Source organism: Chanos chanos, chromosome 2, assembly GCF_902362185.1.
Source record: "Chanos chanos chromosome 2, fChaCha1.1, whole genome shotgun sequence".
Lineage (NCBI taxonomy): Eukaryota > Metazoa > Chordata > Actinopteri > Gonorynchiformes > Chanidae > Chanos > Chanos chanos.
The window spans coordinates 24,324,878-24,351,995 of NC_044496.1; the positions used below are offsets into that span (position 1 = coordinate 24,324,878).

At 43.3% G+C, this 27,118-nt stretch overlaps 2 protein-coding genes across 2 annotated transcripts in view; both read right to left on the reverse strand.

Moving 5' to 3' along the window:
* Positions 1-151: 151 nt before the first annotated feature.
* Positions 152-6,184, reverse strand: shkbp1 (SH3KBP1 binding protein 1). Its single transcript, XM_030765914.1, has 18 exons — positions 6,138-6,184; positions 5,646-5,699; positions 5,440-5,485; positions 5,191-5,264; positions 4,871-4,929; positions 4,709-4,789; positions 4,232-4,399; positions 3,743-3,833; positions 3,460-3,650; positions 3,229-3,344; positions 2,956-3,043; positions 2,689-2,805; positions 2,355-2,525; positions 1,941-2,096; positions 1,635-1,731; positions 1,315-1,499; positions 1,073-1,205; positions 152-814 (listed from the first exon to the last, which is right to left on the reverse strand). Exons 1-18 carry the CDS (start codon positions 6,182-6,184, stop codon positions 211-213), a joined length of 2,478 nt encoding a protein of 825 aa, XP_030621774.1. The 3' UTR covers positions 152-210.
* Positions 6,185-10,691: 4,507 nt separating this feature from the next.
* Positions 10,692-27,118, reverse strand: part of sptbn4b (spectrin, beta, non-erythrocytic 4b) — a 33,989-nt gene continuing 17,562 nt past the window's right edge. The window contains exons 19-37 of the mRNA XM_030794285.1: positions 20,917-21,180; positions 18,341-18,565; positions 18,007-18,096; positions 17,564-17,842; positions 17,103-17,233; positions 16,689-16,893; positions 16,152-16,397; positions 15,668-15,802; positions 15,300-15,544; positions 14,874-15,012; positions 14,498-14,582; positions 14,175-14,371; positions 13,712-14,026; positions 13,227-13,630; positions 12,928-12,988; positions 12,557-12,816; positions 11,354-11,521; positions 11,207-11,249; positions 10,692-10,913 (exon numbers count right to left, since the gene is read on the reverse strand). Coding sequence (XP_030650145.1) covers positions 10,692-10,913; positions 11,207-11,249; positions 11,354-11,521; positions 12,557-12,816; positions 12,928-12,988; positions 13,227-13,630; positions 13,712-14,026; positions 14,175-14,371; positions 14,498-14,582; positions 14,874-15,012; positions 15,300-15,544; positions 15,668-15,802; positions 16,152-16,397; positions 16,689-16,893; positions 17,103-17,233; positions 17,564-17,842; positions 18,007-18,096; positions 18,341-18,565; positions 20,917-21,180 — 3,714 coding nt within the window. The remainder of the gene's footprint in view (positions 10,914-11,206; positions 11,250-11,353; positions 11,522-12,556; positions 12,817-12,927; positions 12,989-13,226; positions 13,631-13,711; positions 14,027-14,174; positions 14,372-14,497; positions 14,583-14,873; positions 15,013-15,299; positions 15,545-15,667; positions 15,803-16,151; positions 16,398-16,688; positions 16,894-17,102; positions 17,234-17,563; positions 17,843-18,006; positions 18,097-18,340; positions 18,566-20,916; positions 21,181-27,118) is intronic.

A 27,118-nucleotide genomic window follows, 5' to 3' on the forward strand; every position in this document is an offset into this window, starting at 1 on the left:
CACGGAAGACATTCAAAATTGTGAAGTGACAAAAACGGATCACCAGTGGATCAGGTTCAAACTGGGATTACGTCCCATCACATTCATCAAAAAATCATACACTTCCTCATCATCAAATCATCCCATTAAACAGCATATAAAATCAGGAGTTCATGTCACTGATGTTGAGAAGCCAATCGGAAGCTGAAATGAAAGGTTTTCACGAGTCAGTCAGAAACTGGTCTCGTTCATGTGTGGTTTTGGGCTTGTGGGGGGCGGAGATGCTGGGCTCTCGGGGGCAGAGGCAGCGTCAGGGGGCGTGGCTTGGTTCGGAGAAGCAGAGGGTCGGCGTGGGGAGACAGGTGGCTGGGAGTGCGTCGGACTGACCACCGGAGGAGTGGTACTGGCTGCTGCGGCCGAGGGACGACGCAGCGACGAAGACAATGATGGTGAAGAGGCTGCTGAAGCAGAAAAGGAAGGGGGTGTCCTCAAGCCCAGTCGCGCCTCCAGCTCGCCGCAGACGGCCAAGCTCCGCCTCCCGCCTTCCGGACACGCCACGTCAGGGTTCTTGGCTCTCTCCTGGCAGCGCTCCACAAAGCTTCCCCGCCTAAGGGGGCCCAGGGCGTCCCTGTCTAGAGGGGTTCTGACCGGGTGTGGACTGGCACTGCCGTTACTGCTGGCCAGAGAGCTTTGGCTCAGGCCCAGATGAGAGGGTAATTCTCGCGGTTTGTTGAAGGGGACCAGAGGGGGCTGACGTGGCAGACTGCCCGACAGAGGTACCATTCCCCTCATCCCAGCACGATCCCTCCCACTCTCGCTGTGCTGAGACTGCAGACTGAGGCACACACAGATACAGAATGGAATATTGCTTTAACAGTGCCCTCTTCTGGACACAGAGGTTAAATAACTCTCACAGCTATGAGCATTTAATCTTGTTTATCCTCACACAATTTTTGCAATGCGTTTCACACCTCAGTAATATAATCTCATTCCCATCCCCGTTACAATCCCTCTCAGTGTCTGAATAATTGTAATGAGGCAACAGATTAAACATGCCAATATAAAAAGAGGAGGGCGCGTGTGTGTGTGGTACCTGCAGGTGGAGTTGCGAGGGGTGGAGGTGTGTGTCAGTGAGGCAGCTGGACTCATGTCCGGTGTCCTTGTCAAAGCCAGGTCACACTGATCCAACAGCTCCAGTAACTCCTCTTCAGTGGGCCCTCCCAGCGCTGTAACACACACACAGACACACACAGAGGTTCAATAAGAGTTTCTCTCATTTATATATGACACACTTTGTTTAAACCCAGATTCTGCTCCTGTAACCCTTCGGCTCACCTTTGATGTCTACTTTTCCGGCAATCTCCATTGCCGTGGTTAGGTCCCACATCTGGATGCTTCCGTTGCTATGGCCACTGAAGAGGTAGCGTCGGGGACGAGAGCCGATGCGGCTGGACCCCTCACACTCGTGCACCATGAAGGCTGTGATGGAGGTACCATCCACTGACCGCACCTCACACACCCTAAGAGCCGAGGTGACAGAGAGTAAGCCGACTAAACAACAACTCTATGTCATCACGTCAAACAATAACATGACTGAAGCTGAAAAAACAAACATTAGACAACCAACACAAAGCGCGAGTGTTACTATGACTCACCTCTTTCCATTGGAGGAGAGTCTGACATAGAGTTTATCAGTGTCAGGAACCACTCGCTGGATGAAGACCTGCTGGTCATCTCTCTCTCCATACGGACCTGCCGGCAGGACAGCTCTTTTAGTCTTTTAATACAGAACCTTACTGAACGGTATTTGACAACGAAACTGTCGTGTCACTATGGCAAACAGGAGTACCAGTGTGAAAAGAAAGATTATGACTGTGAAATGACAGATTTGTCTGAGGGACTCCAGCACTGATGATGAAACTGGACGATGATGATGATGATGAACTTCCCATCACGCTCACCTATCTCAGTCCCGGCAGCACAGCCCCCATGGCCATCAATGTCATCCAATGAGAGGATCTTAAAGGAGGTGAGGGGGGTGGAGCCAGGCTGGGTGGAGATCATGCCTCTGAAGCGCGTCACTGTCCACGTACGCACATGGTTGTTATCTGCACACACTACACATACAAATACACACAGCATTAAAAATACAGTTCTTCTCTCAAAATGAGCATTCCAATATTTATGCATGCAATATATCTTCTCTGTCCTTTGCCTCCACAATAATAGACTAAAGACTTTAAATGAGGTAAATCTATGGAAAGATTATACATTATTTGCACGACAGTACAGATAGACAGACATAATAAAGAATTGTGTATCAGAGTAATATGGTATGATTGTGAAAGTGCTTTAACAGGTGTGTGCAGGGGTACCTGAGATGAGGTGTTTCTCAGACAGCATGATCTTGGTGACGGGGCTGCGGTGGACAGAGAAAGTCTGGAAGAGCTGAGGCCCAGAGCCCACTGTCTCTGGATGCTGTACGATCACACGCACTGTGCCTGAACTGGTGCCGTAGGCTATCTCTATCCAGTTCCCACTGTCACCTGCGCTCAAACACACACAAACATAAAAGAGGAGACTGAAACAGACCAACTCCAAACTGAACTTCTGCCTTTCAAAACAGACCAAAAAATCTTATTCGTTGACACTTCTGTGCCAGTGTGTAATGTGTAATAATGTGTGAAAGCTCAGGTAACGTTTTCATACTGGTTTTAGGAGTGAGGTAGACACTAAGAGCAGTGATGGCATCTTCACTCGGGTCACGATACAGCTCTGTCACTAGCAGGTCATTGTCCTTCATCCTCAAAGGAAATTTCTGCACATCTGTCACATACAGGAGGAAACGGCACAGCAACTACAGTCAACAGAGATCAGCCACAGAATCCAGAGAAAACACTCACTGACTTTTAGTGTACAACACCCACGTTATACTGTGTTACAAGCAGCTCTGGCATCAAGACACCAATTTCTTACCTATGTAATATATGGAACCATTATTGCAGCCAAGAATAAGGAAGGAGCCTGCTGTGTCGTAGCTGTTGATGGGAACTACATCTTGATTCTGTACAGATGGAGAAGGGAGGAGGAACTGAATTGTATTGTTCAGTGGAAAGTGGCCAAGGCTCATTTGCTTCTGTCGTACAGTTCTCAAAACCACAGAATAATCCTGAGTCATTCTAACAGGAGAGAAACAGTAGAATAACATGATTCTGCTGGTGAAAGAGCAGTTGTGGAGAAGCCCTTTACCTGCCAGTGTTTGGTCACAGCATTCCACACACCAACTTTACCAGTGTGACTGGTGGCAATCAGCTGGTTCCCCACAAAGAAGAGCGCTTCGACTGGCACATTAAGACTGAACACACCTGCACAGCACAGGCAAGACACTCTCTCAGCACAAATTATTTAGCACAAACTCATTAACAACAGCGCATCAATAACACCGACATTTCACTGACATGAAAATGTCAGTGACCTCACCGATTTCATTGCCATTGCCATCAGGGCAAATTGCCCACAGAATGATCTCGGTGCCAGACGCCACAGCAACCATCTTGTCATTGTCTCCTAGCGAGCCTCCCATCACTTTGGCATTCAGAGCCACCCTGTCAATCACCCAATCAAGGCGGGGACTGGTGAAAACCTGCTGCCAGCCTGTCGACTCCTTCACCCTGAAGGACAGACATAACCCAATCAGATCAGATCTTTCTCATGGTGTTATACAAAAAGTACTAACAGCACAGAGATCACAGTATGACCATACCTGTAGCAGACCACAAACTGGGTATAGGCCACAGCGATCCAGTTGTGGTGACCACAGATGATACGGACCATGCCAGGATCTAATGACTGACCTGAGGGTAGAAACAATGTCAGGGTTCCTGAACAAAACCTTCACTAAGAAAATTAAACCAAATCAATGGCATCAGACAGTAAAAACTCATGAAGCACTCCTCATGATTCATTATAGCACTTACAGGTTTTTTATTGCTTGCTTTAAAAATTAAATCTGATGTCATTTTGGCTGTCAAAATTAAACAGCTGCCTTTAATGTGAAAAGGAACCAATTACTTAAAATAGTTTAATTTTTTTTAAAAAAGTGTTGGGTTCTTAGATGTCTACCTTTAGCCAAAAAGCTGAAACAACAACGGTAACAATGGATTACTGCATATAACCTGCAATCTGCCATTAAGACTTTCAAATATAGTGCGAGTGAGCAGGTCACTGATGAAGGTTCACTTGGGGATCTTACCAGGGGCTCTCTCATCCACAGCAGATCTACCCAGTATGCCAGCATTGCCCAGGTTGGGCGGCATGGTGTTACTGCGTCTGACCGGAGCCCTCTCCATCGCACCAGCACGCCCACCCATGAACTGAGAGCCAGCCACGCTGTGTCTGTTCCTCCGCTTCACTGGATACACTGGTGCATACACACAGGGACTGATCAGCTCACACCAGCTACCATTCAACTCAGATCAGACTAAACTCAGTCAAGAGCTGAGGGTATTCAAAAGCCGCATCGCTGATACTATTCATCAGAACAATGCGATCTCTGAGCTGTCTGTCGCCACAGCGCTAACTCAGTCACATTGCACAACATTTATTTTTTAAGCTAAAGGTGCCCTATTACCACCAAAAGCTCACAGTCTTTGACTTTTCAACAACCTATAGCAGCTTTAATAAGGACAGTCCCCCATTTCCAGAGAAGCAGGTTGTGTTTGGTGCTCACCTGGTGGAGGCAGGTAGCCATTGAAGAGAACAGTTCCACAGGATGAACGGTCCAGTTCATCACACAGCTGTAGTTTACGTACTGAGAAAACCAGAACATTTACAGTCAGACTGTGTCAAATCTACTGCAACATTCAGATAGACACAGTTCTTCAACACTTACCTAATGGTGTAATTCCATAGAACTCTGCCTCATGCATTAATAAGTACACATCTATGGATCTGGAAAAGCAGACAGAAGTGACAGTGAGATTTTTCTTAGATCTGTTTCTTCAGAAACATAGCATGTAGCCTTGCATCAGACAGTTCAGTGTACACGTCCTCATAGCATCCACGCCTAGTTTACTTCTGTCAGGAAGACTGTGCACAGTCACTTAACAACAAGAATCTTCAAATAATTATCTATTAAATTTGTCGGGCCAGGAAGAAAAGCCCGCCGCAAGACTGTTTTATATATGAACACAGTGTACGTAAGACTTTTACCTGGGGTGCAATTCTTTAGTACGCAAGAAGTTCAAAATGGGGGCAAAGAGGGATGGATCTCGATCAATGAAAATCTAGGAGTGACAAGAAGAAGATCAAATCACATATAACACAAACCTTATAACTATAACACAAACCTTATAACCTAAAAACGACAAAATCATCATGGTATCATCAACCTAACAATAAATAGAGACGGATATGTAACTACTTCATATGCTCAATATCGTGACAGATTAGAAGCCTTACCGCCCCCGTTTCATCTTTCAGCGTCGATATCCGACCACTCAAGAGACTGAGAATAACAAATAGCAGAGTCACTATATTGTAACATTAAACTGTAATGTAGTCGACACAATCTACAGCGCAAACATTTATCTTATTAGTAGTAGTAGTAGCAGTAGTAGTATTAGTGGTATTACGGTCATTACACATAGACAATGAAATACACCAACCTTGAGAAAAAAGAATCTGGGACCCATGTCAAAGTCTGTTTTGAAGTGCTGAACCTACAACACATCCACGCTCATTGTAAATGCAGTTTCTATGGGCTAATTCTTTAGACCTACTGAAACTAATGCGACAACACCCTTCTACAACGAATTGATATTTTATTCATATCGCACAGCTAGTGAACCAGTGCTACCCAATTCCATGAGGCATGTAAGAACTTCAGTTAATTAACAACGTCGTTAGAAGAACGTGATATTTTAAGGGCTTCTCAAAGCAGTAATTTAGCTAACTTAGGAAATGACACGGTTTGTCCACTGTTTAAGACGGAAACCTTTGCGCTATATGATTAAGAAACATGTATATGTTTCACACATATTGTGGTTCGACAAACTGTGGCTAAAGAGAAAATGAAATACATCAAATGCACGATGTCCCGTATTGTGTTAAGCAAAGTTCCCGAAGATCAAAGAGAACTATCCGGTAAATTGCCTTACCTCTTTCCGCCGACATTTAAATGAATAATATCCCCAATCCTTGCCATGACAGTCTCTTAGACCGTGTGCATGTCTTGACAGCAATTTGTGAGGCTAACAGATCTTTAGTTAGAATTTTAGTTGCTGAGGGTAAATTTCACAGGTTCGTCCAAATTAATAATAACAATCTCACTTCCGGTAACATTTTCGACTTCCCGGTCAGAGCCGCTCTGTTCCCGGTGCTCCCCTTCCGCTGTTTCCAAAAACGTAACATCCGTTTCTTCAAATAAGGTTCGTTTACTTCCGCTTTTTGATTCAGATTTGCCACAAAGAACCCTTATCAAAGCGGTTTTCTGTATTGGATATTTCGTGTCAAATGATCACGTTATACCTATGAATTTCCACAGTAGCTATGATCGCTCCTGACTGCAATACATCAGCATTTTGAAAACCAGAGAGGGCGTATGAATATCAAAAACGTTCAAGCATTAAATAAACAGAGATCACTTTGAGTCATTGTAACGACCGATATGTTAATAAAACCACAAGACTCCTTTTCCATATCACAATTTGTATTTATCAAGGTTACTGTACAGAGTCAATGATTGTAAGTTTGGATCAGATTTCATTCATTCACGATTTCCATGTACTTGTTTGTTCACCCTTGTACAGTGGTTGTAAGCAAAGGGATGAAAGTGTTTCAAAACATGCACAGCAGTACCATTACAGGGACTTTTTAAGTCATGCAACCTCGGACCTGGCTTGTTAGATTTTCTTTTTGGATCTTTTTTTTTAAACAAATAAATGTTCCCCGTTGATCATTAAAATTATTAAAACCCACAGACTGTCTCTCTCCTATTAGAGAAAGAGAACAGTTTTCTATACAGAAAATAGTTTCAGCAATTACAATTTTTACAGGTCATCAAGCTGTTGAGCTAAAACCAGTGGTGCTCAAGGGTCTGGAACAATTTGGGACGTGGTCGAGCCTCTGAAAACCACCTCACTTAATGGAAGATTATACATGTCAATTAATCAGGCATTTTACATCAGTGCAGGCCTACAGAAAATAACGAACTGTGATATATTCCTCCTTTTTCTACTTTTCTTTTTAAAATACAAAAGTTGCAACATTGTGGGGAAAACAAAGAAAAAAGCCTGTGGTATAGAAAGCTTGAAAAATTGATTTAACAGTGTAAGATAAACTGATAACATGGATATTCGGATTGGAAACCACAAATCAGGTAACATATCTCATGTAAAAAAAAATTCTACAGAAACATCTATAATTGCATGATATGAAAACTGCTGTCTCTTTGAGAGCTTAATAGAAAATTGTGCTTTCCATCAATCAGCTGAATGAAACAGAATTCAAATCAGACTCAGCAACTCAGTCCTGGGCTTTTCCTAATGTTCAAATTTATAGTGACAAATCTGTAAGACACCTCTTCAGAGGTGGGGCAGTGATGTTCACTAGAGCACGTGTTTTGTTTTTGTTGGTTTTTTAAGAAAAGGTATCATGACGTTTAAGAACTCAAATGCATTTATGAAAAAAAGACAGCATTTCTCTTTACAGACAGAGACATGGGGAGATTCTGCAGAATGTTCCTCGTCCTTTTTGCTAGTTGTTAAAACAACAACAACAACAAAAAATCCAGACTATAATAATGCATAATAACACCTAACAATACATGTCTGAGAGAAATAATATGTATTGAATAAAAGCATTAAACATTTATTTGCACATGATAAATTATTAGAGAGCTAAAGCAAAGAATGTATGTCCAAATACCCAATGATGCACAATACAGATTATTTTCTCAGACCCCAGAGCACCACTGTTCTGCACACAATAGCACTGTGCAACGGGGCAGCAATTTAGTGCAAAAGAAAAGTTGCATAAATTCTCTATTCGCATTGTTGATAAGTATTCCCATCACATTTCCATCAGCCTCTCTCTTCATTACATTTAAATACATCTAATACAAACCCTCTGCTATGAGTATCACTGCATAAAAATATGATTCTCTACCAAAAACTATCATTAGAAATAAAATCAACGGGGCTCAAATGAAATGATCATATCTCAGCACAGAATATTTCTCAGACAGACCCAGTGCTTGGAGAGAGAAATATCAGAATTATATCATCCAAATAACTATGTTACAATACAATAGCACTGACTGGATGCGGCTGTTTTATCATTTTCTTTTTAAAAAAAGACTCATTTACAGATAGAAAAAGACAAACTTTTCTGAATAAAAAAGAGCATGTGGTATGTAAGAGATCTCACTCTCACCTCTGTCTCTGTAAATGAATTATAGAGAAATTCTAGAAGGCATGAGGATCATTGCTTTTTTTCCTTTACAGAGCCTCTGAACAGTGAGAACCATACATTACAATACATACACCAAATAATGACATACACGTAAAACATGGACAATGACACATGAGCAGTACGATGTTATCGAGCAAGTTCTGCATTCTGTTTGTGTCAGGGTCATTACTGATAAACTGGACTGCTTCAGAAACCAACAGTCTCTGGTTATGTCACAGTAAACATCCCGGGACTGCACTTTAAGTTAGCAAGCAACGGTGTTTACCAATAAGTATTTTAAGTGAGTTTCCACTTATTTTCAGATGTGTTTTCTCAGTAAAATGCCTGTGTCTTTGCAGCTGGTGCTCTATACATCACTGCATGTGTTATTAACAGGTGAGAACAAAAGATGAAGGTTTATGTCACTGCTGTGCATTTGTCATGCCTTTACTTATGCACTGCTTAGTCATCCTCGCATTCAGTGATGCATACTGTACGCAAACAGAAAGGTAGAAAAAAAGCTGAGGAGGAAATGCAATACATTTGTGACAGAGCATCCTTGCATAACATCCATTTTGATACAATTCCTGTGGTATATCCTTTTTTTCTTTTTTTTTTTTTTTAACTTGACAGCTTTGTGTTGTGACAAAAACCTTTTGCCAGCTATGGCTTTGCTGTGCTATTGATTCAGAAGCTACACATGATCAAGGCAGATATGTTGACTGGTAGAGGCAGAGGACAAAATGTACTGAACCCCATTTAAATAAGACCTGTGTTAGCCTGAGCATTATGGCTGTGAAATAAACCACTAAACCAGTGTTAGCCAGGCAAGGGACAAAAACGAATTAACATCCAATGCTCTTTTATTCGACTGACATCTGCTATATAGATATATAGATATATATATAGAAAACTGACACCAGAGCAAGTGGAGAAGTTACCAAGAAGCTGCATGACTTAAGTCCAGCCACACGGGCTTGGGTAAGCTTTGAGGAGTGTGGTGTGTGCATGTGTGTGTTTTGGGCCTGGCCAGGAAATCCGGCCATGCATGGAAGACTGGGGCATAACTAAGGAGAGAAAGATGTAAACAGAAACCTGAGCTATGAAAACCCTGGATGTGGCAAGCAGACCCACACAGAGATATACACAGACACACAGATACACACACACACGCATGCACATACGCATGTGTGCGCGCATACACGTGTACACACACACACACACACACACACACACACACACACACAATTAAACTGGTTTTGTTTTGGTTTTTTTGACCGTTGTAAAAAAGCCATAACTTTTTTCATACAGGCAAATGACAGGAAATTTTGGGAGGAAGATATGAACACATGTAAATAGTCCCTGAAGAGAGAGGGGGACAGCTCTCCAGACAGGCCATGTGACAACCTCCCACCACTCTGCTTTAGCTATGGCTGCAGGGACATGGTTAAGGCCTTAACAGGATATCTGTACTTGTAGGGTTTAGTGGCAGGTGAAGCTATCCTCAAGATTTCAGACAGGATGTCCTCACAGTTCAGGACACCCTCCACTAACCTCACTGGTTGACAGAACTATATCACATGATCTTCATCAGTTCTGTGCATTACGGAGTTGCCACGGAAACATCCAAAACCACTTGGAGAGAGCCAATAAATAACATGAAAACAATGAAAAAAAGGGGGAAAAGGCAAAAACCACAAAAAGAGTTTAGATAAGACACCAGTGTTCTCCAGATATGGATCAGTAATGAAAAAAAACCCAACATTTTGGCATAATTCTATTTGCGTTCTGTATCAGACAGGATAGATAAGATGTCAAGACGTACAATTTACGGACAGACAGGTACAAATCGATATGATTCATTTTAAATAAAACAACAAAACAAAACAACATGAGTTTACTTCACTGTAACAGCTGTCACAACTATTTTCATAATAACCGTTCTTTCTGCCTTTTCAGCTTCGCAGAGCTGCCCAGTCGCAGGCTCTCCTGCAGCCACCAGGAGGCGCTCTCTACCCGAGAGGCAGAGACACAGGAGAAGTCAATGGTGGACGTCTTTTTCAACCAATCTATCAGCAGGACAGAGAGAGACAGAGAGGGATAGCACAGTGATGTCCCTGTTCCCAATCCATCAGCGTAGTGGTCTCCCTTGCTTCAGATCCAACTCCCTGGCTCTGTGCAACAGTCTCTTTCCTGTCTCGGCACAACACGACACTAACTCAGAGGGTGAGAGGGCGCGGGGCGGCGGGCTGTGAACTGGCTCATTTCTTCTTGCTCGATTTCTTCTCCGGTTTCTCACCCTTGTCTGAACGCTCAGAGCGCTCGGCCCTCTCCCCCCTGTCCGACTTCTCAGCCTTGCTGCCGTCGCGCCTTGTGCCTTCGTCGGTGGATGAGGTAGTAGGCAGGGGCTGTCCCCATTTGGCAATCTCTTCATGCTCGTGAATACTTGTAGTAATTTTCATGACCCAGTTCTTCAGATCCTCCTGCAATGCAGAAACACGTCTCAGATTTACAACTCAGGCACGTTTGCTCTATGTTCAGAAGCTCTGAAGTTCTTTTTCTTAAATGTATTATTCTGGCTTATATCTCTGATCATAACCACTGGAGCTAAACTTGTCAAGTGTATTTTTACCACAGTGTACAGCAATGTACCATACTGTATTTTTGTGTACCATTGTATTACTCTGCAAGGCAAAGCTAAAAAGAATGAAGACCATAAGACGCTATCATTGCATTATAAACAAAATGGAGCTGAAAAATAGGGGGAGTACCTTACCTCATCCTTAGCATGGAACAGATACTCAGTGCCACCTTTAGTTCTGAGAAAAAAAGAAAAGAGAGGATCCATTGTAAACATTTTAGCAAACCAGTTCTTATTAAAAAAAAAAAAAAAAGAAGACAAAACGTAAGCATGTAAGCTTACTTAAGTGTGAAGACATTCTTCTTCTTCTTGTACCCGTTGGTGATGTCACAGGAACAGCTGTGGAGGCTGAGGAGAGGTTCGCTGTTGTATGGCATGGATGTGTTCTTGGCATCTTTATAGAAGCCCAACTCACCTTTATTCAGCACACAGTACAGGTTCACCCAAGATCTACTGCAAGGGGGGGAAGAGAGAAACAACAACCGCTTTGAACAGCAGAGCCAGATAACTCCTTTAGCCACCACTCACCTGCGAAAGCCTGTGACGAGAACAATCCTAAACGATTAAGAGAGACCAGACTGCCAGAGAAATCAGCAACAGTTACTTAGAGTTTTTGAGGCATTCTCTAGCTTACCTTTGTGGAGAGGTGATGGAGCAGCCGGCAGTGAGGAGGGCACATGGAAGAGAAGAGAAGGAAGTTTTGGTTAAATGCAAAAATAAGGTCGTGATTATGATATTATGCATAACCAACGCAAGCAACTTACTTAGCAAATTCATAATGTACATAATCTACCATGTACATACATTTAAAAAAATATAGGTCAGCTAATTGGCATAGGCCTGCGACTCATTGATGGAATGAGTCGTTCTGTCACATAGCTTCCAGGGGGTGCTGCAGGTATGAAGAAGAAGCTGAGTGACATACAAGCAAGGAGATGACCAGTGCAGGGGGCAAAAGGCTGCATACCTCACAGGCCATGACTTCAGGAGAGCATCTCTCGGTCCTCTGGCACAGCAAAATCCACCAGCCAGGCTGTCGCCGGCTCAGTGAACCATGCAAGTGACAAGCAGTGGAATGGCTGCTGACCTAGTTATTTCTCTGCCATTGCTGCTCAAATGCTGCTCACTTCTTTAAATACACCACTTCTGATTGATTTGTAACCTTCGGTTCATGCTAAAATCAACTTGGTTAGTGCAAATTTCGAGCTCCGTGTGGATCTCTGGAAACTTGACAGAGCAGTTATCTAGCCAAAATTGGATTGTACAACAGTGCTGAGCGCAAACTCATAAGTTAAAAAAAAGAAAGAAAACTCATGACTATGCAAATTCTGAGCCCCTGTGGAAAGCTATTAAAAATACTGATATAGGCTTACATAACCAATCAAACTGACTACTGATTGGTCTGTGAAGGTGTTTTTCCAGCATGCTAATGTCATGCCCCAAGCCCTTCTACTTTCACCTTATATTTGGCTACAGGAGACCCACCTGTTGGAACTCTTCTTCTGGCTCTCAATGTCTAGCTTGCGGAAGAGGAAACCTTCGTGCTGTGCCGTGTGAGTCGGGGGCTGCGGGACAGGTGGGCTGCTCTGAGCTGGCGCTGACCGTGAGCGACGGGTCTCGCCGGCTGTGGGCTCTTTGGGCCGTGGTCTCCGACGAGGTTTGGGTCGGTCTCGGGCGCGTGGCCGGTCCGGTCTTGAGGATTTTTCCGGCAGGCCATTAGGGAGACGTGGGATTTCTCCTCTGGCCTAAAAGAGTGACAAGACCAACATATTAATTCTTTTATTCCTGTATATGTTCTCAACACACGCACTGAGAGTGTGTTTAATTTAACTGTGAAAAGCAGGGTAGGGACTCACTTGGGCTGCTTCCCTCTCCTGAAGCTGCTCCACAATGTCAGCTAAAGTAGACCTCTTGTCCCTACAAGCACAATATGACAATATTTCAATGCACATGAATTTCTAAGCTCTCTGTATACATACAGTGTTGGTGCCCATGCCCATTATGCAGACAAGTTGCACAGTTCAGGATGCACCGACAATCAAGAAAAAGTGTCATTCCACTGATACCGTATATATAATGTGTTATGCTACATTAAATACACTGAAGATGGGGTGGTTGTCTGCAGTTGAAAGTTATCCACTCTGTGTGTATTCACCCTGAGGGTCGTTTTTCCGAAAGTTCTCGTATTGCCTCTTGCTCGCTGGAATCCTGCCTTTCCAGTCTGTGTCGTTCCTTGCGCCTGGCCTCATGTCCATGTCCCTCCTGCTCACTGGACGTCTGTCTCTCTAACCGTCTCTCCTGCCGCTCTGCCCTCTCCCGCCATACCTCCTGCGGCAGCTCGTCACGCCGCGCCTGAATCAGCTGCTCGTTGGAAAGCTGCCGCTCAAACCTTGACTCCCTCTGCTGCTGCTGCTCCACCAGCAACTCCGACCGACTACTCCCACTGCCGCGTGCCTCGCTGTTTAGACGTTCTCTTCCCCCTGGCTCCTGCAGCACCACCTCCACCATAACATTCTCCCTCTCTCTCTCCCTGTCCCTCTCCAGCATGGGCCGTACAGCCTCGTGAATGTGTTCGATCCTGGGCTGCAGCACCTGGGCTTTAGTGTCTGCCCGCAATTGTGTCACTTTGGGTTCTAGGACAGTTGTTCCCAAGCCTGCGGCGACACCTAGTAACCCACTGCCTCTGGCTTCCAAACTGCGGTAGCTGGTGCCATTCATGACTGAGGTGTAGTTGGCCACTGTGGAGCCCAGTCGGCGTGCCACAGAGGAGGGTGAAGGAGAGGGCTGCGGAGATGGGCGCTCGACCCGTGGCTCGGCCTGCTCATAGATGGTCTGCCGCAGAAGGGAAGAGGGGCTGCTGCGGGCAGGAGAAGACTCCTGAGGGTCCAGGAATACCTTTCTGCCCAACAGTGGCGTTGGGGGCAGTTTACTCTGCTCAGCCTTCAGCTTCTCAACCTGCAATAATTAACATGTATGGATATATGTATGGATATAAACAAATGTAAACCAGCAGTCAGTGTAAACCAAATGGGCATTATAAACTTGAACCAGAGTTAATAATAGTGTATGTGTGTCTGTATCTGATGGTGTTGGTCTGAATTACCGTGGTTAGGCGACGAAGGGAGCTGAAACGCTCTTCCCAGGAGGCAGCGGCTTTGCGGAAGGCTTCGTGCCGGCGAATAAGCTGTTCGACCTCATCCACGCTCCCACCCAGCTCATTACTATTAATGAAAGGCTCCTGAGCTGTCAGCCAGGCCTCCGCAACCAACGCCTCCTGAGCAAATTGGTGCACCTCCAACACTGCAGAGAGAGAGAGAGAGAGAGAGAGAGAGAGAGAGAGAGAGAGAAAGGAAAGACATAGAGTGAGCTAAGATTCACTGACTAAGTCAGGGTTTACTGCTTTGCTTTAATGTGATCTATACTTACTGTGCTGCAGTTCCTCCCAGTGTTTGTCCCATTTCTCTGAGAGCTCTCTCTGCTTGGACAGAACCTTCTCCAACTTCTCTTTAATCTGAAACAACCAACCAATAATGACATGAAAACAAGTTCATGCTAAAGGAAACAGAGCAACTTGAACTTTGGTAATACATAGATTTTTTTTTTTTGCATTTTCTTTTTTCACTTAGAAGATAACCACTTTTTCAGTAAGAAGATGAGCACTTGGAGGCTTGTCCCACATCTGTTCTGAATCTGGGTGATTAATTATAAATGATTTACCCGACTTGGATAGTACATTTTTCTGAACCCACATAGGTCAGCAGTGAGGGTTAATGTATCTGAGGGCTAATGTGAGAAGACTTACCTCCTCAGATGCAGGGTTTCGTGCAGCTAGCAGAGTCTTGCCCATCTCGATACACTGCAGCATGCTCTTGTTGCGTGCCTCCACTTCACTCTTCAGACTCTGGTGGTAGTTCATCAGCACCTCCACTGAGGACACGTCCCTGGAAACAACAGAACCCATAATTACTCAGTTATCAATGGTATAGGCGGCTAACTGAAACCAGACTTGCCCCAGTTTTCTAAATTGACCAAATCAAAAATGCTGATCATTATGCATCAGTGAGGATGTGTATCCAACAAAATGATAAAGGATATAGCATGTTACTACCACATAAAGAACAATAGACACTAACACAACTAGGAGGACTTATTACACTCAACAATTTACATTTATTCTGTGCTATTCCAGTTAACTGCTTGGAGATTGTGAATGTTTTCTCAGTGTTACCTGGGTTTCTCTCCTGTTCCTATCTGACAGATGATGCTGTCCATCCACATCAGCTGGTCACGCACCATGCCAAAGAATCGCAGTTTATCCGTCGCCGTGGTGATCTGCATGCGACATTCCTCACAAGATATCAGCAGTTCCTTCCAGGCCTGCATCACTTCATGTTCCCGCCCCATGATGGCCTCTGCCTTCTCGCCAGCGTACACTGTCCGGAGCTGAGCCGCACTCTCCTGCAACTGTCTGACCTTTGGTACAGAACATGAGTCAAATTGTCAGTGCACTGATCCAACACACAAATATCTATACACACACACACACCAACACACAAAAAGCTCCAAAGTGGTGTGAAGAACTGGCTATAAACTGACCTGTGTGACCAGCATCTGAATGTCGTGCTCAAATGTGTGCATCAGTCTCTGCAGTGTACTGGTGTTGGCGGTGTCACTCTGACGGGCACGTACCTCCGGCAACCTCTTCTGTTTGTCTACTATCTGAACCAACACCTACAGCACAGTACAGCATAGGGTTATAACAAAAGGGTTATTAATGTTTTGTTCTAATGTAAGGGTCCATTGTTTGATTAATATCTGAGGTCAGGGGTGGGGGGGTGGGAGGATGTTGTTGACATTGTAACACAGTTATACTTTATTTTGACAGTGTAACATTTATGCTTTGTTAATAAAAACATTGTATTAAAAAAAAAGTGTTATTAATCAAGACTGGCTGATATTTACCTCAGTTCAAAGTCTCCTTAAGTCTCCTTAAGTTAAATTATCCTTAAGTTAAACATACTGGTGTTTCAGAGAGCTTTTTTTAGATAACTGGTGGTTTTTCCAGTTTTGACCTGCGTACCTCTCGGCAGTCAGAGAAGAATTTGTGCAGTTGGTGCGAGGCAGCTAGCATCTGGCCGCGTGTCTCAATGAGCTCCAGCAGGTCAGCCCAAGCTTCGTTCACCCCATCCTTCCACTCCGCGATGGTGGCCGCGTCCGCGTGCCCATAGTCTATCAGCTCATCAACCATCTGATTGACAGCCGTCACTCGCTCCTGACCCAAAGTGCCCGTCTCAGATGCAAACTTTGTAAACTTCTCCTGTAGGATCTGCAAGATCGTGAGAAGGGGAAAAGGACGGACACAATTTAATCTCGTTAATAACATCTTCAAAATGTTCTCCCAAGGATGTGTGGTACTGTCTCCCACATTTCCTACTGTTCTACTGAAAAATATCTCATTCCCAATAACAGTTAGCCACATCATTTTAAAAAAAAATATGCACAGAAGGCAATTAGATCAGGAGGACAGTTATTGAACCATGACAGAAGACACCCGACGAGAGGGCTTCCTCTCTGTTCCTTTATAAATGAGATGCTTGTGTTTCAGCAGCAGACTAACCGTGACATGCTCATAGTCCTGTCCCAGTTCAGGTGAGCTGGCCACAACCTCACGTTCAGCAATCCACTGCTCCAGCTCCTCCACCTCACGGTTCAGCTGGTACAGCCAGTACTGCTGCTCCAAATGGGACTTATGCTCCTCAGCTAAGTCCTTTAGTGATACGTAGAGCCGATCAATCTGTGATTGCCTCTTACTGATCTGCTCACTGTCGTGAATGCGCACACACACACACACACACACACACAAACACAAACAATAAGATAAGTGTAACTCTTATCAGAGAAACGGAACTACCTAAAAAGAACAGAAATTACCTCTACAAGAGAGGACCAAGACCCGGGACTGATCAAAATGAACTTTTCACTAAGCCTCTTTAAATGTAAGTCTTTGTGCTGGTTGCCAGAGTGTGGGTACCTGTCTGGATGGCCAAGCTCCAGGAGTTGTCTGCACTGCTGTGACAGCAAACCTATAGTCTCAGCATAGTCCTCGATTGTCTGCTCCAGTACCAAGTGTTTCTTCAGTAACTGCAGCGTGCTGGGCTCGTCCTGAGGAGCAGACCAGAGTTGCCAGTTCAGACATGCCTTCACAAACCAATTCATCAATTTATTCTTCTTCATCTTCCTGAGCCCCCACCCCCCTCCCTTCTTCGTATAATACAGACCTGACATCTACGCCCAGCTGCTGTATTTGCACATACAGTTGAATTATTATTGTGAAAACTTGTCCACGTCTCCAGTCATGCATTAGAAAAGGAGCAAATTACAAAAGGAGGCTAATGATCTGATACTGTAGTCTCCCACACAGGATAAACCAGCTCATGTTCTCTTTTTCACTCCCAGTGTAATCCTACTCCTCTGTGTGTGTCCAACCCTCACCTTGCCTTTCTCCTCGTTCATCATGTGCAGCTCCTGTTCACTGAGCCAGGCCTCCACTTCTCCTACGTCAAAATAATACTGCTCTGCTTGGTACATGGCATCCAACGTCAGCTGTCTTCGCTCTGTCTCTGTCCACAGCGCCTCCCATAGTTGATGGAGCTGCTCCATGCCTGCACGCACACAGTCAGCCTCTGGGCTGCGAATGGAGGCTATGATACCAGCCCTCTCCAATACATCTTCTACCCGGCCTCGGTGCCCCTGCAGCTCCCTCTGGAGGCTCTACCAGTCAAAAAACAGAAGGATCAGCAAGAGTCAGAGAGAGAGAGAGAGATTGAGAAAGGAGGGTGGGGGGTGGAAAGGAGGGTGAGAACCAGGGAGAGGGAGGAAGGGAGAACGAGAGAACAGAGGACAAAAAGAGAGAAAGAGAGGGAGTTTTTTCTCACCTGATTCTTTTTCATAAGCTGCTGCACAGCCTGAAGGCTATTTCCATGCTCTTGAGAGGTAGCCACTGGGAGGCGCTCTTGCACCCACAACTGAAAAATAAAAAAACAAAACAAAAACCATACACATAGAGAACACAAAGCATTAGACGTACATACAAATAACCATGCATCAGTGCTAAACATCAAAAACTGTACATTTTGGATCCAAGGTTTTCAGTTCAAAAACAAAACAGGAAAACCAAAATTAGCTGTTTCTATATAGCCATTTCTATATTAACATAATAATATTATTCCATGATGTGGCCATGCGTGTGTAAGTGAAGGTGTTACTCACGATCTCGTCCTCCAGGTCACGACCGACTTGGTGCACCTCCTTGGCAGCCAGCAGGATACGTCGTCTTTCTTTCAGTGGCTCGATGAGACGCACGATGCGCGATTCCACAACAGCTTGCCGCTCGCTAACAGTGTCCTGGCTCTGACCCTGCTGAGGGATGGAGGAAGCCTGGGCCTTCAGCTCTCCCACCTCCTTATACCACTCCTCCATCTGACACTCCATCGTCTACAACCACAGGTCAAAAGTGTAAAGAAAGAGAGACAAAAAAGGCAGTAGAGGAAAAGATATAATTAAAGAAGATGAGGAAGATGAGAGGTGTGTGGAATTGTACAGAGAGTGGAAGAGACAGATATGGGAACATGTGAAACAGAGAAAAGAGGGGACCAGCAGTCAGTTCTTCAGACACGCTAGCATAAGACGACAGTACAGTAAAAAATTCGACTTTGTTTAAAAATATAGGTCCAATAATTTCTGTAGTTATGGCTCTATGTCAGTTCTATACAGGTTTTGTCAGCCTAAACAAACCCATTCGATGCTTCACTATTGTTTGGAAGAGCCTACACGTGAGCAAGTCCGTTTGGTTATGCAAACTCTACAACCAAATGAATTAAATCAAGCAGGGTTTCAGCACTAATCCATCTTGTAATCATTAGCAGGGCTGCTTCAGGGATTGCTGTAGACATGGGCGAGGCCACTTGGTCACTATGCATCAGAATCATCACAATAAAATGACTGTGATGGAAATAAAATGCAGTAGTCTGTTAATACTTTCACAGTCCTATTTCAGGAATGAATAGCGGAGAACAGGCATGTGTGGCAGTGCCCTCTCCGTTATCTCTGTAAACAGGAAAAGCATCACCCACTATTATAAGACTTGAATAGTGCCATTAAATGACTGACTTGGCATTGGTAAGATTATGCGGTCTAAGACTGAGATTATGTCAAGACATTCAAACCGGCAGTATCTTCTTCTAATGTCAAGCGCAGCTTAAACCTCCTTGACATGAATATAATGACTGGTGACTTTTGGAAATCAGTATTTCACCAAAGAAGGTTAGGTACATGTGATTGAAATATGACAGCAACTCACAAATAATATTCACATCTGTTCACTTAGCTGACACTTATCCAGAACAATTGACATAACTATTTTTCCTCTGTCAGGGATCACATGCTTCTTGAGCAAATTAGGCCTAAGTGCTTTGTTCTCAGGCACATCATGCTCTGAAATCAAATCCACAATCCTCCTTTTACTTGACAGTTCCCCTTACAACCATGTCACTGTCACATGGTTTTGGAAACCCTGCAATGTGGAGAATATTAATGAGCAAATAATAACGAAAACGGAGAAAGCAAACAAAGCAATGTAATAGGACAGAAAGGCTAGAGACAGTCTCACAGTTAATGGGGCTTTGGTACCTGATCAAGAACATGCAACTCCTCTGAGAGCATGGAGGACAACATGACAGATGCAATCTGTGAGTCCGTCACAGAAAAATAGCTGTGGAAGACTGGCGGATGTGAAAAAGAAAGAAAGAAAGAAAGAAAGAAAGAAAGAAAGGGGAATGAGAGGGGGGAAAGACTGAGAAAATAAAGACAGCATACACTCAAACTAGAGAGAAAAAGCAGCAAAGAAAGAAAGAAAGAAAGAGTAAAAGTGAGTAAAAACAGAAGTGAACTAAAACAGTGCTACTGTACCCCTGATGGAGATGGCTGGGATGTGGATGTGGCGTGGAGGTGGGTACATAGCACATTGACTGGCAGTAATGGAACTCAAAGCTGTTGTGAGCGATGGCATGCTGTCAGAGAGGAGAATGACAATGTGTGAAACAAGCCTGTGAGTGTCGCAGCACCACTCTGAGAAATTTCACCATAGCGTTTCACTAGCCTAACATCTCACCTTGACCAAGACATGACATGCATTAAACCAGGACTGTGACCAAAGGCTTATTTCCACAACTTGAATCCCTTAAGTACTCACTGACATTACAACTATCCAGAAATCAAGTCACATCCACTAACGCAAGACCAACTAACACATATGGAAATGATACAATATTTTAACTAGTCTTTTAGCTGTCTGTATAAAAAGTAATACCTATGGTTTTTCATAAAAAGGGACATCAGTTAATAAGCAAGTCTTCTTTTCACAAGTGTGTATGCAGAAAACAAAATTTAATTAAGAGAAGAAAAGTAAATAAATAAATAAAATGGTATGAGTTTAAACTTGCATGAAAACAAAAAATAGCCCGTGTTGTAAAAGCCCCAAAAATGAAGGTACAATATAAATACATATCTACAAATGTGTCAATAAAATGATGTCAGCAACTAACGCCTTCTGTGTATATGATGTCAGCAGCTGGTGTAACTCTGGTGCAAAGGCAGTTCATATTAAAATACTTATCACTATGGCAATAATCTGATATGTTTCATACTTTTTTCCAGCTTTGTGTATCTGAATGAGGGAAAGACATAGGAACAGAGAGAGAGAGAGAGAGAGAGAGAGAGAGAAAGAGAGAGAGAGAGAGAGATAGAGAGAAGGCAGTGAGAAAGAGAGAGAAAGGAAGTGTGGAGACCTGTAGTTTCTTCAGTTGCTTGTTAACGGTGGTCAGGTCTTGGCCGTGGTCCATATTGCCCAGCTGCCCCTCCAGTTGGCTGAGGCGCTCATCCAGACTAGTATAGCTCTGGACCACCAGGTCTGCACGGTTGGCCTCAAAGAGCTGCCGTGCTTTGGCCTGGGTGGTGGTCTCCAGATCCTGCCAGCACTCACGGATCTCTCCGAGCTTCTGCTGCACCACCTCGCTCAGCTCTGGCTTCTCCTCCATCAGTTGCTGACCCTCCTGTTTGAGTACATTTAACATTCAATACAATGAATTGTAATAACTTCAAAGGACTTCAAGGAAAACACAATTCATTACTTTAGTTGACTGTTATATTACATGGACGTGATGCTTTCCAATGACGTTTCAAAAAAATGCAGAGCAGGAAAAGAGGTGAGTATGATGGATCTCTCATGAGTATGTGAGGTTTGAGATGGTCAGGAGCTCTCAGTGCACCTGGCGCCTGGCAACGTCATTCCCTATCTGTGCCGTGTTCAGGGAAGAGCTGAGTTATCAGTGTAGTGGCCAGCTGCTCCATCAGACAAGACAGATTAGGTCTATACAACCAAAGCACAGCTTTCATTTCACATAAGGCACTGAACCCAGCTTTTTATGGGACGTGATCTCATCTGGGCCTCCATATCTATTTCAGGTCTAATAATCACCAACAGCACCAACACACACGTCACCATTTAAAGTGTAACTCTTAAATCCGCTAAATCAAAAGCTAAGGGATAAAGTGTATAAAATTGCTGGGTTTCAACCAAAACATTCAGGGTAAGAGGCATTTAGGATTGCACTGCAGAACACTGGGCCACAGTATATAAATGTCAGTGCCACAATTGTTTTACAGTGGTGTACAGACACAATACAACACAAATCTGAGGAAAGAAAAACTTCCTTATGAATCCAAGGACATATTATCTGCTCATAAATATCTTCTAATACAAGATGGGCTGCAGGGGTACGGCAGCTTGTCTGTGATAGATACCATACACAAGGACTTGAATCCACTCATCACTTCCCTCCTGCATTCAAGGACACAATGCCACATTTATACTATATTATGAGAACACTGAATTTTTAAAAAGAGCGTTATCTTATACACACACACACACACACACACACACACACACACACACACACACACATATACACACACACACACACACACACACACACACACACATACATACATACACACACACACACACACACACACACACACACAGACACACACACACACACACACACATATATATATATATATATATATATATATATATTTTTTTTTTTTTTTTTTTTTTTTTTTTTTTTTTTTTCCTGATATCTGTAGAATTTTAGCTGCCAAATGTCTGCAATGCCGTAAGTGATCCATAAAAAAGCCATAATAAACACTCTCTGAGCCTGTCTCCTCATGACAGATGTGCTCTCTCTCTCGCTGTGTGTCTCTGCTTTACTGGCCTGTGTTCCTTACTGGTCTGTGTTCTTTACCGGCCTGTGTTCATTGGCTGACTGGTTTGCATGTCCTTAATGCTAAGGGTCATTAAACTCATTATATCTCTGCTAAATATTCATAGCCATGAAGAGAGAGTCCCAGTTACTATCAGAGTTGCAATGAGTTCTTTCTCCACCATCCCCCACTCGCCAGCCTTCAGTAGCCAAGCCAATTCTCCTGCAAAGAACACACACACACACACACACACACACACACGAACACGCACACACACACACACACACACACACGAACACACACATACAGATGCACATAAAGCGCAGAGGAGGCCCACCTACACTCAGACATAGCCCCCCCCCCACATGACCCATTGTGATTCTGTGTGAGTGTGTGTGTGTGTGTGTGTCAGAGTGGGTAGGTGTGGGGGGCTGGGCTGCAGGGGTACGGCGGCTTGTCTGTGGTAGATATCATGCCCAAGGACATGAATCCAAGCAACTCTAAATTCTACATCACCTCCCTCCTGCATTCAAGGGCACAATGCCACGCGTATACGACATTATGAGAACACCGAATTTTTAAAAAGAGCGCTATCTTTTAGGTTTTGGGCATGTTGTATGAAAATATTATATATTTTATATTATGTATTATATAATGCTATTATGTAATAAATAATCCAGATTTTCTCACATCTATGGAATTGTAGCAGTTTCCATTTTCACCAGTTCAATGCACACATCAGAATACAGCATTCATTTTGACTGAGATGCACCAGAACATGAGCCACACCTCCTCATCCTTGTTCTGCAATCAGATGAGATTCTGTCCCAACAGAACCAGTGTCATACTGCACAGTTATCCTCACCACAGAGGACTGTTTGATGACAAATCAAGTAATAAAGAGAATTCAATCAAGTTACATAAGCATGCTTTGAGACATAGTTTGAGAACATAACTTCAAAACAGCTATGATAAGAAAGAAAATCCAAAATCTAACTGATTGTATTCATATATAACACACAGTTTTGTTACTGTGGTATGTGTAGTTCATTCCTTGTTTTGTCTAACATTCACCCATGGTGTGGCATGAACATTTGTTCAGCAGGTTCTGTCCTGAGGTCTCACGTACTGTCCACCCTCTATGAACAGGCAGGTCATGGCATTGCCATCTATAGTGTGTAGGCTGGGGTGGGGAAAGGGAAAACTGGCACACATATACACATACACATACACACCACAGGGTGTATCCACAGAATACCATATATATATATATATATATATATATATATATATATATATATATCAGATGTCCTGAGCAGATATCTATTTATCTATTTCTCTCTCTCTCTCTCTCTCTCTCTCTGTATATATATGTATGTATGTGTGTATATATATATATATATATAAACATCTATATCTATCTATCTACATAGATAGATGGTTGATAGATAGAGATAAATAAATAGATTTCTTAGGGAGAGGGGAGCTTTGATGGGGCTGTTGTTAAGCAGACGAGGTATACTGTCAATGCCTTTATGCCTTTTCTATAGGTTGCAGATTTCCGCACATGCGGGCTGAGCAGGAGAAGAGTGTGATAGTTCTACAAGGCTTCAGACTGCCCCACACTATATAACTAGGCCAAACATGGTAATGAGTGGAGTCTTATGTAACATCCCTTGCACTGTTGAGCTGTCTCTCTCTCTCCCTCTCTCTCTCTCTCTCTCTCTCTCTCTCTCTGGAGTTCTGACTGCTCCCTTCACACATAAGCCCATATGAACACATACACATTCTCTCTCTCGCTCTCTCTCATGTATCCCTCTGCAACGACTGCAGTTGATGCATGCAATGGGGCTGTGGGAGGGCAGTCAGAGAGGAGAGAGTGGGAGTAGGAGTGGGGAGGGGGCCTAAAATTGTGAAGGGACAAAAGTATCTAGAGAGAGACTTGAAAGAAGTGAAAACCAGAGAACACAACTGATATTATCATATACTGTCACAAGCACAATAAATAAGTGGGGGTAAAAATGTCACACAACCTATTTATGACATAATATATATGATCTTTTAGTCAAACTCCATGTTGTACATGATGTACTGAGAGTAGAGTAAACAGATCTAGAGGTCTGGAGGTGAAAAACTGATGCAGCCCAGATAGAGAAATTAGTTTTTCTGTTGCAGTTACACTTGCCAGTAACCGAGTCCCACTGTTCCTATGTTCCAACTTTTAGGACCAGCTATTCTGTGGTGCCGTGCCGGTGCCAGCTGTTCGGCACCGGCACCAGTATTTTGTCAGTGGAAAAGCGCAGCCCCGGTGCTCGATTAGGCACCGGCACCGGCACCGCGGCAGTGGAAAAGGGGTACTAGTGATCTCCAGAGAGTATCCTATAGCAAATATCCCCCAGCCCACAGTCACAGAAGTCTCAAAGGCATTGCACACATTTCTACAGTATATCTACATTACGAGTTAACAACAGAGAGAGAGAAAGAGAGAGAGAGAAAGAGAGAGTCACCTTAATGATTTTTCCCCCAGACCCCACATAAGAAAGCAAGATATCTTGGGAATTATGAAGTGTCAGTTTCACGAGCTTAATTAGATAACAAGGCAAATTAATTATCTCAGAAGATGTGAAAGTCAAAGGAAATGTTACGTTTTCACAGCTCCAAGCATACAATGAGGCCCTTAGTGTAAAATGTGTTCTCTCTAAGACACTTCCACCACATAGAACATCATATTTTTTCTGCATTAAGTCCTACAGCTAACAAGACAAGGTCATAGGAAGGTTAAGTCAAATTCACCTGTTACATATTTTCAAGAAAAGGTCAAATTCTTTAAAAAAAAAAAAAAGAAACCAAAGGTCAGAATTGTTCAAACAATATCAGTGATTCTCAATATTCAGCAAATGGCCTAAGATGCAGTGTTCTTCTTTTGAATATGATAAAAATGGATTTCATTTGGCTGTTATTGTCCAAGTATTAACAGAGATGTAGATATCCTAATCACAGACTGACACACTTCCGCTGCTGCTACGAGCACCATACAGCTGCCAGTTACCCTGGAAGAGCATCTAATCACTTCCTGCCGCTTTTGTAAATGGAGGTACGGTTGGAAGGAGACAGTGCAAATGACCTTCACACATGGGAGTCGCTGGGTGGGGAGGGTGTGTTACTTAGCAACTAAGGCATGCTCACTCACCCACATTTCCGAGCACTTGGCGCGGTAGCACTAACTGACAGCAAGCCAGACTTGTGACGTGCGAGCAAAAATTCACAGCATCACATGGTAATAACTCACATTCCCATCAGAGTCGCTGTTATGCAAAGATAATGTTTCCTCTGAATATGGTGTGATAACAATTGTCTCCTTCTGACCCCATTTACAGCTCTGAGTAAGCCTGTCTCAGCAGCCCAGTTTGAAACAGTCACTGGTGGAAAGGTCCATGGATTGTTTCAGAAATGATCCACAGAGTCTCATAGACTGTTTCAGAAATGTTTTGCTTTGGGTGAACATGATAAACAGAGAGAATCAAGAACAGGTGAAGGGATGACTCCCTGGACTCTCCTTACTCACACTGCTCTACTTACGGTGTGATCAGGTTTAGAAGATTCAGGACCTGAACAAGAAAGGGACCTGTGTTTTTTACGGAATTGTCCCAGTCTAATAACCATGAGATAACCATGTATAGCCTACACTCTATGCAGACCCAGGTCTATTCAGTACAATACAATGTTAGTGCACACTGAGAAAATCATAAACATGGCAGTACTTTAACATAAAGAGAGGTAAAAAAAAAATAGATGCAAAAAAATCCTCACAAAAATAAAACTGCAGAATTTACATTACATCCTCTGTTTTTATTCACTCTGCTTCACACAGATGTGACATTTATGGTAAATAGAAAAACCAACAGTTTGTATGAACTGATATGCATGACTCAGAGCTAATCTGCTGATCTTCACATTGCTCAGAGAAGACACAACCGTATAAACAGTGACACATTCTGCTTCAAAAGGTAAAACTGTTTTCAAACATAATTTCCTTGCCATCTTGTCATCATTTTGGAATATGGACTACAGAACGTTACAACTGCGTCCACATTGGAGGTGAGTGAGGAGACTCACAGAACAGCAAAAGAGGCCAAGTCAAGGAGAAAACTAGAACAGCACATATAAAACGAGGACATTTTCCCAAAAAAAAAAAAAAGAAAAAAGGAAAAAAAAAAAAACTGTCACGACAGGTCAGCATTCTTCTATTCTGAGTAACTACTTTTGGGTTATGTTGTGGGGAGAGAAAAATGGGCCGTAAACAGTAAACTGCTAAACAAATACTGGGCCAGACTAGTCTTGTGTCGTGATCACACCTGCATTGCAGATTAACAAACGCAGCTAATTTGGGAATCACTAACACGGTTAACCTTACAGTGTTAACAGCTACTTCGGGAATCATTAAAATAGTTACCTTCAAGTGCAACAAACACTGCTAAATTAGGTATCATTAACACTGTTGCTTTACAGAATATGAATCACAAATACTGTTGTCTCAAAGAGAAACAACCACTGCTACATTAGGAATCATTCAAACGTTTACCTTACCAATTAACAAACATATACAAACTGCATGTGGAGTCATAACCACAGCTACATTAAAGAGCTACATTACAGAACAACAGACACAGTTAAATTGGGGTGAAGTATCACAAACACATTAAAAGGTGTGAACATAAACGCATT

Excerpts from the sequence above, each read along its gene's own strand:
- shkbp1 (XM_030765914.1), bottom strand. The coding sequence starts at position 6,184 with ATGGCAAGGATTGGGGATATTATTCATTTAAATGTCGGCGGAAAGAG. Across the intron at positions 3,044-3,228 it reads CTGTGACCAAACACTGGCAG|AATCAAGATGTAGTTCCCAT; the intron begins GTAAAGGGCTTC and ends CCATCTGTACAG. Across the intron at positions 815-1,072 it reads CCTCGCAACTCCACCTGCAG|TCTGCAGTCTCAGCACAGCG; the intron begins GTACCACACACA and ends TGTGTGCCTCAG.